This window comes from Pipistrellus kuhlii, unplaced genomic scaffold (assembly GCF_014108245.1).
Source record: "Pipistrellus kuhlii isolate mPipKuh1 unplaced genomic scaffold, mPipKuh1.p scaffold_m20_p_12, whole genome shotgun sequence".
Classification (NCBI taxonomy): domain Eukaryota; kingdom Metazoa; phylum Chordata; class Mammalia; order Chiroptera; family Vespertilionidae; genus Pipistrellus; species Pipistrellus kuhlii.
Window position 1 is genome coordinate 7,035,095 of NW_023425427.1, and position 12,791 is coordinate 7,047,885.

The window sequence follows — 12,791 nt, forward strand, 5'->3', positions numbered from 1 at the left end:
TAATGCCACCAGAATTGTAAGCACCATTGTAAGCAGCTATTAACTACTACTATCTGTAGTAAGTTGTTTTTGCCTGACAATTTCACATATAGAAATGTGTGACTTCATAAAGATATATGTATAAGAAAGTTTTACAGTAGCCTTGTTTGCAATAATAAAAAATTATAGACAATCTAAATACTCATTGTAAAGGAATGATTAAATAAATTTTGTCATGCATTTAGTATGCAGCCATTTAAAAGAAGGAATAGTTCTGACATACAGGATCCACACTGCCAGGGTTCAAATACTCTCTCCACCACTTTCCAGCTGTGGTACTTTTAAAAAAAAACAAAACAGATTTCAGAGAGGAAGAGAGAGATAGAAACATTAATGATGAGAGTCATTAATTGGCTGCCTCCTGCAGGCCCCTTACTGGGGACTAAGCAAGCAAACTGGTAACCCAGGCCTGACTGGGAATCTAAATGAACTGTGACCTTCTGGTTCATAGGTTGACACTCAACCATTGAGCCACATTAGCTGGGCATCTAGTCGTGGCACTTTTGATACGTTCTTCAACCAGCTGTGTCATAAAATCCCTACTTCATAAGATTGTTACGAAGATTAAATTATTTCATCCAAGTAAAACACTTTAAACAGTGCCCGACTCATTAGTTTTAGCTACTGTTATCATTACTGATAGGAAAGGACAATTGTGATATGTTGTTCGGTGAAAAGATAAAGTTTCATAATATGTGTAGTATGATTTCATTTTTGTCAAAACAAAAATCTGTGTACACACATATATAATTTGCATACACACGGACTCTGGAATTTCTATGTAGGAGGAACTTATAAGTTGCTAGCTGATTTTGTTTGAAAGAAAACTTGCCTAACTTTTTTTTTTTTTTTTAACTTAGGTTCTCTATTTTTTAAAAGGATCTTTTTTTTAGAAGGATCTATGTGAGGTTGTGGAAAGTCAGTCTCCCCAAACCAGTCCTTGGTGCAGCCACTTTATATATTCATAGAAATAGTCAGAAAAGGATTTATTTCTAGGGATGAGGGGATGGTGGGCAGGGAGGTAGGGGACAACCTTTACTTTATATATTTCAATATTGTTTTCTTTGAAAATAGTTTATTGTGATAGACTGTGTCAACAACAAACGAAAGAGCCAAAATGTCCTCCAAAAAAGGGATTGGTTAATTTAATGTACTATGAAGTCATGACCAAAAAGTGTGGTGGTGTACAGCTCTTTGAATTAACATGGAAGAATGCTTATTGGGGGAAAATATTGACCAGAACTTTATTATGATTGTGAATCCCCTACCCACCCAAGTCCTATTTGGGGCTGCACATACGTGTGTTCAGAGACAAGCCCTTGCAGGATGTGCACTCAGCTGTACCTGTTAACTGTCATTTTCCCTGCCAAGTGAGGTGAGGGAAAGAAAGGGCTTTCACATTTTTTTAATGATATTCCAACTTTCTGGACATTAACTAGGGCTTTATAGATGTCCAGACTTTTAGGAACAAATGCAGTTTTACTCCATTTACAATCTTGATTTCTTCCTCTTACTAAAAAAATGTATCTGATCTTGTACCTAATTTGTTACGACAGTATACCATCACTTAAATCACTGCAATTATGCAACCCCTTAATTGGAATTCCATTTTGCAAGGGTTTCCCCCCCTCCCCCCCAAGTACATGACCTCACAGACAAACTGAAGGTATACGTGAAAATTGGTAAATCAAAAAGTAAATGACTCGGGTCACCAAAAGGAACGTAGGGATTACAATACACACATTTTAAAACATAGCATATATATGTGTATACACACACACACACACACACACGCACTTGAGTTTGAACTTTAAAAAATCGGTTAGGGTTTATTGACTCCCCTTCCCTCGGGGGCCCTCGCTCCTGCACTGACAGCGCCTCAGGGGGAAGGGGCCGGGGAGCCGGGCCGGGGCGGCCGCGGGCCGGGCTCGCTGGGGACTGAGTCAGCGCCGGGCGCCGGGGCCGAGAAGTTCGGCGCGAGGCGCAGGGCGGGGCTTCCTCCCGCCGCCGACTCCGCGCCCGGCTCCCCTTCCCCGAGTCCACGTCTCCGCTCCGGACAGGCGTGTTCCTCCAGGCAGGGGCCGGCGACGTGACAGCCGCGGCGCTTCCGAAAGGCGGCTCGGGCCCCGCTCCGAGGCTCCCCCCCTACCCTCCCCGTTGCCGGAGCGCGGGGCCCGCGCTCGGAGGAGCCCCTCGCGGGCGGCAGCGAGCGGTGCTCGGGGCAGAGTCCGCCGAACGCCCCTCGCTTCGGGGGCCGAGCGCCGCCTCTCCGGCATGGAGACCGGCTCGGACTCAGGTCAGAGGCCCGCTGCGGGCGCGGGGGGACGGCCGGGGCGGGCCGCCGCGTGCCGGGTCGGCGCGGGGAGCGCTCCCGGGCCGGCTCCGGCTGCGGCTGCGGCTGCGGCTCCGGCGCGCGGGGCGGGCGGGCGGCGGCAGGTGGGCAGGACGAGCCGCGAGCGAGCGAGCGAGCGAGCGAGCGAGCGAGCGAGCGAGCGCGGGCGGGCGGCGCGCGGCGGGGGGGCCGCTGGGAGGATGGCTCAGCTCTTTCTAAATATAAAGCCGGCGTGAGCCGGGCGAGCGCGGCGCCGGGCGCTCCGGACTCGGCCGACGGACGGCGGCGGCGGCTCCGCAGGGGCGCGAGGCTGCGAGGGCGCCCGCGGTCGCGACCTCGCGGTGGGACGGCGGCGAGGGCGCCTCGCGCGGGGAGGAGGACGCAGGCGGCGGGGGCGGGCGGGCCTCGTGGGCGCCGCGCGGCCCGCCACCGGACGACCTGAGGCGGCCCCGGGGCGCTGCGGCCCCGCGGAGCCGCGAGCCCCCCGCGCCGCCCGGCCGCGCGCTCCCCCTCCGGCCCCTCCCTCCCTCCCGCCGCGGCGCAACATGGCTGCGGCCGCCGCCTCCGCCTCCCAGGACGAGCTGAGTAAGTGCCGCGGCGAGCCTGCGGCCGAGAGCGGGGGCCGGGGCCGGAGGGCGGAGGGCGGGCGGGGGCCTGGGCTCGGGCCGGTGGGCAGGCGGCGGGCCCGGCATGCAGGGGGCTGGGGCGCCCGGGCCTGGCGGGCGGGCGGGGCGGACCGGCCGCGGCCGCCGGCGTGTGTAGGCCTCAGGTTTGCACCGTCACGTTGCGAAATTGAAACCGGAGCCCCAGGCGGAGCCGCCTCTGCCCCGCGATCCGCCCCGGCTGGGGGGATGGGGGAGCCTGCCGGGCGCCCCCTGCCCCGCGGTGCCCGGGCGGGCGGACCAGCCGGAGCCCCGGGGTGACGGGTCATGTCAGCCAGTCCCGACGTCTGACCCCGCTGGTGCCTCGCTCCCCGACCCCCCAACTGTTGAGCGAGGGTGAGACACAGCGCTTTCGGGGAGGGGGACACGATGCTGCCTCCTTCCTGGGAGACCCCAGGAGCCCGCGGCGAGGCCCGGAGCCCGCGGTGACCCTCAGGTGGAGCAGGAAGGACGGGAGAGCCGAGAGGGCGGCGGCGGCGGTGGCCGGCCGGCCGGAGACACCGCGGGGTGACAGCGCTTTCGGAAGGGAGAGCCAGTGCGCCCTCGACCTGAAACGTTGCCATTTTCCAGGGCGCCGGCGATCCTCGATCCCGAGAGCGAGCGGTGGTCACCCCGAATTCCAGGCCGCCACGCCCGCCGCCCGGGCTCGCCCCGGTGCCTTGTGGGAAGTGTAGTCCCGGGGCGTGCAGGCCCACGCGGGGGGTCACACAGATGGAGTTTGTCTAGGTCAGGACGCGTGAGATGACTTCTGATCGCGTTTGGGGTGGTTAAGATGAATGCTTTCGGTTTGTTTGGCTCCTCAAGGCCGCCCTTCAGGTAATGACAAACACGGAGGTGTTATTTTTAGGGATGCCTGCGAGTTTTACGTGTGGAAATGAAGAAGCCTGGGGTGAGGTGTCTGTCCCAAGCGTGGTGACGTTTCTGCTGTGGTGTAAGCCCCTTCTGAATTTTTCCCCATGAAAGTCGTTTGCAAACATAATTCTTATTTCTTTGGTGCTTGGCAGTTTAAAGGTGGTTTTATGTGCATGATCTCATTTTTGCCCTCATTGCAACGCTATGAAGCAGGTAGGTAGGAATTATCCTTGTTTTAAAAGAGGAGGCAGACTTAGAGAGATTAAGTTCCTCTGCTGTCTTAACACAGAACTGGTGTAGCAGGAGGAGTGTCGGCTCCCTTTGAAGCTGAGATAAACAATCAGTGTGACCCTGGGCAGGACGGAGAGGTTAGAGGTAGACCAGGGGCTGAGAGCCACTGGGTTGCTTGCTTGTCTGTCAGTTCCAAGCTGGAGCACCAACCAGGACTTCTGGGGAGACTAGTTCCCTGATTTTTTTTTCCTTCCGTTTTTTGTTATTGTGGTAAAATACACATAATAAAATTTACCATCATCACCATTAAATATACAATTCAGTAATATTAAGTACAGACATTTTGTTCTGCAATCACCACCAGACTCTTCAGAGCTCAATTTATCTTGCAAAACTGAAGTCCCACATACATTGAACCCTAACTCCTCTCAGCCCCTGGCAACCACCATTCTACTTTTTGTCTCTGATTTTGACTACCCCATGTATCTCGTGTAAGAGGAGTCATACAGGATTTGCCTCTTTGTGACTTGCTTATTTCACTTAGCATCAAGTCCTCAAGGTTCATCCATGTTAAGGCATATGACAGAATTTTTCTTCCCTTTTAAGGCTGAATGATATTCCGCTGTATGTGTATGTCACATTTTCTCATCCATTTCATGTCAGTGGAAACTTGGGTTGCTTGTATGTTCTAGTGATTATGAATAGTGCTGCTATGAACATAGGTGTACCAATAACTCTGAGATCCTATTTTCAATTCTTTTGGTATTTACCTAAGAATGGGGTTGTTGGATCATATGGTAATTCTATTTTTATTTAAAAAATGCATATTTTATATGTATAAAAATAAATATTTTATTTAAGAGAGAAATGGAGAGAGAGAGAGAGACATAGAAACAGCAATGATGAGAAAGAATCATTGATCGGCTGCCTCCTGCAGGCCCCACATTGGGGAATGAACCTGCAACCTGGGCATGTGCCCTGACTTGGAATCAACAGTAACCTCTTGGTTCAACCTGGTTCTTAGGTTCTCGCTCAACCATTGAGTCACAATGGCTGGCCAGGCATATTTTAATTTTATGAGGAATCATCATGCTGTTTTCCACAGTGGCTGTACCATTCATTTTATGTTCCCACTATCAGTACAGAAGCGATACAGTTTTGCCATGTCCTTTCCAACACTTTAATTCTGTATTTAAAAAAAAAAAAAATCCTCACCTGAGGATATGTCTTTTTATCGATTTTTAGAGAGAGAGAGAAAGAAATATCTATTGGTTGCCTATCATAAGCACCCTGACCTGGGATCGATCCTGCATCCTGGGTATTTGCCCTGACTGGGAAACAAATCAGAGACCTTGCTGTGTGTGGGACAGTGCTCAGCCAACCACTGAGCCACATAGGCCAGGGCAGGTCTCTGTATTTTTTATGGGTATGAGGTGGTCTGACATTAAAAATTTTGATACTGCTTGATATTTATTTCTATTGTACCAATAAACAAGATAAAATCTGAAGTACTAGTTGGAATGGGAAACAAAACTAGAAGAAGTGGATATCATTTTAGCCTGAGAAGAAGGGGGAGAAAGAGAGAGAAACATCAATGTGAGAAACATTTGCACATGTCTGGACCAGGGATCAAACCCGCAACCTGGGTATGTGCCCTGACTGGTAGTAGAAACTTCCACCTTTCTGTGTGCCAGACGATGCTCTCCAGCCAACTGAACCACACTGGCCAGGGCGGAGATGGATATCATTCTGAAGTGGCTGATGTGTTTGTACTTCAGGTACCTGGTAGAGTCTCGATAGTACTTATACTTCTAATTAAGGATTTTTTTGGCTTTATCAGCAGCTATTGGAAAAGTTAAGAACAAATAGTTCCAATCTTGCTTTTCCAATGTTTTGTTTAGTTAAATTATCAATCATCGATCACAGATGTCTGTTGATTTGATTTCTGCATTTCTTCAGGAAAGATTAAACACTTGGCAGTTGGCACCTTAGAATAATTTAACTTGAAGTCACACACATATATACTATTTAATAAGTTTCAAATAAACTACTATTTCAGAATGACTATAATAAAAGAATAGATGGCTGGCACAAAGGTGCTTTTATAAATTATGCCATAAAAAAAGGAGCTAAGTATCTGAATATCTACTGGCTATTGTTTCTGACTAGTAGATGATGATAAAAGCAAACTACAACATGCTAGCATTATTTTTCCCTAATAGCTTATTGTAAAAATCTTCAAATATACAGAAAAGTTGAAGATAAGCATTCAGATACCCCTACTCAGGTTCTACATTTGATATTTTACTAGTCCTATCACCTGTCTGTCCGTCTTTCAATCTATGTTTACAATTTTAATTATTTTTTTTATTAAAAAAGATTGTGGTAAGATACATATACCATAAAATTAATCATTTTAACTATGTTTTTAGTGTACAGCTCAGTGGCATTATGGATCCACTTTTTGATGCATTTCAATGTAAATTGGAGGCATCAGTACACTTCCTCCTAAATATTTCAGCACTAGCATTGTTATGCTTTGTATATATTTTTCAGTTGTCAAAATAATCCTAAGAGGTAGGTAAAATTATGGCTGTTTTATGGAATGGAAAACAGGCTTTAGGCTCCTAGCTCCCGCAGCTAGTCAGTGGTAGAGTTGGATCCCAGGTGACAGACGCCAGTGTGCGCTCATAACCAGTCTTCAGGCTGAATTACTTGTGTGCACCGCAGTTAGAGTGTTCCTGCTGATGAAAACATCAAGTCAGATGCTTTGCTAAATTCTCTGCAAAATGTTACTTTAATTCAGCTGTTTGATGGCTATTTAACATTGCTGTAGGGATACAAGAGAAATATAATACTGTTGAGAAGAAAGAGGAGAAATCCATATAAATGACATAACTAAGTGCCAAAATGTATTATAATGCTAAAGCAATATTATCATCTGTATTTCCCAGGCCTGCTATTTAGAGATGGATAGCTGTGATAACACAGTTTCCATTTTTTACCTTTACATTTGAAGTGATATACATGTTTAAGTTAAATCTATCCTTGCTTTCAAGTGTATTTGCCACCTCACTTTTCAGGAGCTCCTGAGAAGCAGGATTAGGGTTGTCTTATTTTACTTTATTTTTTTGGAGTAGTATCATTGATGTTATGAGGGTTAGCAAAAGGTATGATCCTGCCGAAACCAGTTTGGCTCAGTGGGTAGACCGTTGGCCTGCGGACTGAAGGGTTCCAGGTTCAATTCCGGTTAAGGGCATGTGCCTTGGTTGCGGGCACATCCCCAGTAAGGAGTGTGCAGGAGGCAGCTCTCATCGATGTTTCTAACTTTCTATCCCTCTCCCTCTCTATAAAAAAATCAATGAAATATATTTAAAAAAAAAAGATATGATCCTGAGTTGGGATTTGTTAGAATTTGTTTTCACAAATATCATTAATTGTCACTTTGAGTCAGGTATTGTAATGGATTCATAGTAAAGCTGATGTTTCAAGGCCTAACCATGTGTTCTGATCGCTTTGTACGTGTTAACTGATAGAGCCGTGCAGCAGTGTCCCTGTGAATTTGGTGCTTCTACCGTGTTTCCCCGAAAATAAGACATCCTCCGAAAATAAGACCTAGCGCAACTTTGGGAGAAAAAATTAATATAAGAAACTGTCGTATTTTCGGGGAAATAGGGTATTTTCTCTGGTGGAGCTTCCCTCGTTTTACAGTCATGGCTTGAACTCAAGATTCTCTGATTCCTATGTTTGTTATTTCTGCTCTACCACTGTATTTACTCTATTCAAAAGGGAAAATAATACAGTTTATAACAAGACCAACATGGCTTTCCCTCCCATATCTTGCTAGCTTCTGGAATAAATCTTTAGTGTGTAAAATGTGGCAGCATTCTGATGTATATCGAATACAACATAGTTTTGAGGTAAGATGCCAAAATAAAGAACAGTTAGTTCTGACAAAGGCAGTTCTGAAATTTAATTTGTAAATTTCTTAAGGTTACCGTATTGTCTTTAGTTTTCTTTCTTTATATAACATTTGGAATGAAATGAACTTTAGCACAGAGCATGTGGGTTAGTTATTCTTGTAAAATCCTCTGCCAGTTCATGGAAAAGTTAACTGTATAGTTATGTTTGGCAGTGGGTATGGAAATTTCTAACAGAAAGAAGGAAGCACTTGAGACTTTTCACCTGGTCAGCTGTTTAGTGATTTCATATTCTGGACTTTAAAATGATAAGGCATTCTCGGTATCTGATCTTCATTGGGATAAAGACAATGCATGGAGGAGTAACAACCTGTAATCTTAAGGCACACTAATACTATTCAATATATTTGACCATTTGACACAGCCATGGGAAACTTCAGTTGCAAAAGTTGGTCAGATAATCAGCATGTCGAATACCTTCTAAGAGAGTCTTTTTGCCAGTGCTAGGAATCCTAGTGCCTTTTAGAGAATGAGCCATGGTAAGCTGTGTAGGTGAATGGGATTCTTTCGGCATACTGAGATGGTACCTTTAATGGCAGCCATACGTGCAATTGAATTGATCTTTGGTAAAAAGCTAAAGCAAGCCTGTATCATGAAATTTTGGTTACTTAATCAAATAGAAATGTTAAAATTGAAAATAATATTTCTGTGAATTTATTATTTTTTTTTTTACCAACTTCTAATCTTTCAATTTCGTCCTATTGTTTTTCATTATGCTTTCAATAAACTGTAATCCTATATAATAAAAGGCTAATATGCAAATTATCCCCTCGACTGGGAGTTTGACCAAGGGGCAGGCCGGTCAGCCAACACCTGCAGCTGCTCCTCCCAGCCAGCCTGGCCCGATTGGCCTTATTGGGACAGGCCAGCTGGAACGCCCCCTCCCCCCCATACAGGAATTCATGCACCAGGCCTCTAGTATTTAATAAAGGCCAATGTTGGTGAGAATTGTTGGCACTAGGGCATTCGGCCTTGTTCAGAAGATGCTAAAATTGTAGTCACTGCCAGTAGCTGAGATGGTCTGATCCATTTTGCTCCAGTTTAGCAGTTGACAACTTTTAGGACCTCGTGGACCACCAGTGGTCCATAGTCCACTGGTTGGTGACCACTGTTCCAGATGGTCTGATCCAATCACTGGTTTCAGGTCTGACCAGTCACTGCCTTGATACTTGCCACCTTATATGGCTTGTTTTTCCCACATGTTTATCAGTTCAGTAAACAGACTTTAAAACTGAGTGACTTACTGGCACTCCTTGGAGGCCTTAGAATTCAATGTAGAGATAGATTTATATGTAAATACTAGTGGCCCTGGGCACGAAATTTGTGCACACATTAAAAGAGAATTATTTAGAGAAAATATTTTAATATTGCTATTTGTCCTTTCTCTATAATAGAAATGTCAGAGATGAAAGAAAATTAGTAAAATGTATATGAAAATCTTCCTCCTGTCAGAGTCTGGGGCGGGCCTTGGGACCCAGAGCCAAGTCCCTGCCCACATGCGTGCACCTTGAAAACGCGTGAGAACCAGATACGGCGGGCCCCACCCCCATTGTGTGAGATCTGCCTGGCACCGAGCACAGCCTCAGGTCCCCCCTGACAAGCTGGGTTGGGGGGTGCGAATTCAGGTCCTCTGGCCCAGAGCTGGGGCAGAGGGCGCGGCTTGATGTTCCCTGTCAAGCCCCACCAGGCAGAGGCGTGCAGCCTCAGGTCCCTGCTGATTGCTCTTTAAGGCTCCTTAAGGAATTCGGGCTCTGCTATGTGTGCAGCCATCTTGTGTTACGAAAAACCCGGCTCTACTTCGGGCTCTGCCAGATTTGTGATGGTGTGATGGTCAATTTGCATATTCCCTCTTTATTAGATAGGATAAGTACTAAGGTGAAGTATGATATGGAAAATGCCTAATAGTTCTTTGAAATCGGCAAAAAATGATACTAGTATTCCATCCTAAGGGAACAGTAGCTTGAGCTCAAGACAGAGGTTGGAAAATAATGTGTCTTTTCAAGAAAGTTTGAGTAAGTCTCATATGCTGGAATGGGGTTGCTATGGCTGCATGAAGTACTGGGAAGGAGATAAGATTTGGAATTTGAGATTTGGCCTTTTCTGCCTTTTATTATTTGGGATGTTGGGCAAATTATCTTACCTTTGTAAGTCTTAGTTTCTTTATCATAAAATTGGGATAAATAGAAATACTCATAGTGCTATTAGGATTAATGTACATGAAAGTGCACTGTATAAACAATTAAGCTCTTATAAATTATTGCTATCTTCAGGAGGGAGCAATAGGAGATGAAGCTGGGAAGATAGGTTGAGGCCAGTTCATATAGGAATGTCAATGCAACTAGTTTGGACTTTGTTCTATAGACAGTGGAGAGCCATCAAAGGCTTTTAAGCAGGGGTTGTAACATGAGTAGATTTGTTTTATAAGGATCACAGGTGGCAGTGGTGTGACATTGATTACAAAGATCCGGAGAACACAAGCAGCAAAGACTAATTAGGATGGTATTACAGTGGCCAAGGAAAGGAAATTTATGGTCTGAATTGGCAAGGAGGTAATATAATCTAGAATCTCTAAAATAGGCAGAAATTACTGGTTAAGTAGATGAAGGTTATTCAGGAGAGGAAGGAGTTAGAGATAATTCCGAGAATCTACCTGAAAGGTGAGAGGGATGGGGGGAGTGTAGTCTCTAGACAGATGTAGGGAGGTAGAAGTAGAAAATGGAACAGATTTGTGTTCAACAAATAAATTATTTGTTAAATGAATGATTGGGTAATTGAGGGACCCATGTTGAGTTGTTGAGGGAGACTGTTTTGGATAGCGGCTTAAACTGTCTGGCATTGAAGTCAGAGCTGGCTTTGATTCCTGGCTCTGCCACTTTGCAGTTAATGTCCTAAACAAGGGACTTAACTTCTGGGTCTTGGTTTTCTCATCTGTAAAATGGGAAAATAACAAAACCTATTTCACAGGGTTGTTATAAGAATGGTAAGAGAATGCATGCTAAGAACTTGGCACAGTGCTAGGCAAGTGGATTGTAGGTGTGTGAGAACTTTAGCTTTGAAGCTTGGGGAAGAGTAGGAATGATGGTGGAGTCATGGGAAAGGACAGCTGTTTGGGGGCTATGTATATAGTATATAGGGGGGAGAAAAAGACAAAGAAGAATCAGGGAAGGGCATTAGGAGTTCTGAGAGAGGGCAAAGGTTCCCAGAGTTATGACTGTTACATTCTCAGTTAAAATGTGCTAATAGCATGTGCCTACATATTAATATTTTTCTTATAAAATGATTGTATGTTTCAGATACTTTTAATTTTAATGTAAGGTTTTGTGTGTTTATGATATATACATATGCAGATATATGCTAATATATATGTTATGTTGGTATTAAGAGTTTTTTAGTCTTCAATAAATTACCAGTGTAATTTTAAATTATTAGCATATTCTACATAATAAATTTTATTTATAGAGTTCATTTCTTATTCTTTTTCCAATTTGGTAATCACTATGGGCCTCAGTTAGGGAATCTTAGCATAGAAATGAAAAATGCTTTTTTAAAAAACATGGTATCTATGGTCCTGGTTGGGTAGCTCAGTTGGTTAGAGCATCATCCTGATATGCCAAGGTTGCGTGCGGTTCATTCCCAGGAAAGGACACATAAAAGAATTAACCAATGAATGTATAACATAAATAAGTGGAACAACAAATCTGTGTTTCTCTTTCTCTCCCTCCCTCTCTCCTTTCCTCTCTCTCTCAAATCGATAAATAATCAAAATAATAAAAAAAAATGGTAGCTGTAAGTATAAATCTTTTAATTGTTTTTTTTTCCCGGTGTTCTAAATAATAGATTCTTTATACAATTGCATATGTACGAGTGGATGAACATACCCTTGGTGATCCAGAGGATTTTTGTCAAGACTGGATAAACCATGTATCACATTGATTGTAGAGGTTAGTAGATTTAGTTTTTTAGGATGTATGCATTTTTTTTTTGGTAGCAGAATTTAAAAATGCATTGGTTATCAAGCATCAGTTACCCCTCTAGATCTTCATGGGCTTTTCTCCTTTTCTAGCTATCCTGAGAGAATCAGTTTAGTTCATATTAGTTTCTATAGACCTGAAGCTCTATTCTCTGTCTTCATGTAAACATAAGTTCGAAAAATTAGCAAGAAAGATAAGAAGATGAAACTTTAAGATGTTACTTAGCACAAGTAAAGGCAGAGTGTTAATGTTGCAAGAAGCATTGTCTGACACAACCACAAAAATGATTTTACTTGCTCCACGAATGTCTTCTTGGAATTGTTTTGTTTGTGAAAAAAGGTATTGACAGAGGTATTATTTTGGTAATTGGATAGTGCTAATTCTGCCATTTTGACATGCACTGTGATGGAAAAGCCACTTGATTCTACTTCATTCTGAGACTGAACAAGAGTATGGTGTCAGTTTCACTCTTGGATGATATTGGATGGTCCTTTGATTGAAACTGGAAATTCAGATTGTAATTCTCAGATGTCATGGGCTGAATATATTATAAGTGACTGGGATTTTGTAGCTTCAATCCAAGGGTGCATTTTTGTTGCTATCTTCTAATTTAACTATTGGGTTCCTCCTCCCCCAGTGCATTCTGTTTTTCAGTATGAATATTGCTGTTGGTGATGTATGATGCCTTAATTAATTTAGTTGGAGTTTTGAGGGATGCAACGAA

General features: G+C 44.3%; 1 protein-coding gene across 11 annotated transcripts in view; it reads left to right on the forward strand.

The window, feature by feature from the left end:
• The first annotated feature begins 2,076 nt into the window (after window positions 1-2,076).
• Window positions 2,077-12,791, forward strand: part of ECPAS (Ecm29 proteasome adaptor and scaffold) — a 93,112-nt gene continuing 82,397 nt past the window's right edge. For 3 of the 11 annotated variants that reach the window (XM_036433005.2, XM_036433004.2, XM_036433002.2), the window contains exon 1: window positions 2,751-2,956. In XM_036433005.2, coding sequence (XP_036288898.1) covers window positions 2,917-2,956 — 40 coding nt within the window. In that variant the 5' untranslated portion in view covers window positions 2,751-2,916. Of the gene's footprint in view, window positions 2,336-2,748; window positions 2,957-11,933; window positions 12,038-12,791 lie in introns of those variants that run through there. The other 8 variants (XM_036433001.2, XM_036433003.2, XM_036432996.2 and 5 more) reach the window with 7 other exon arrangements.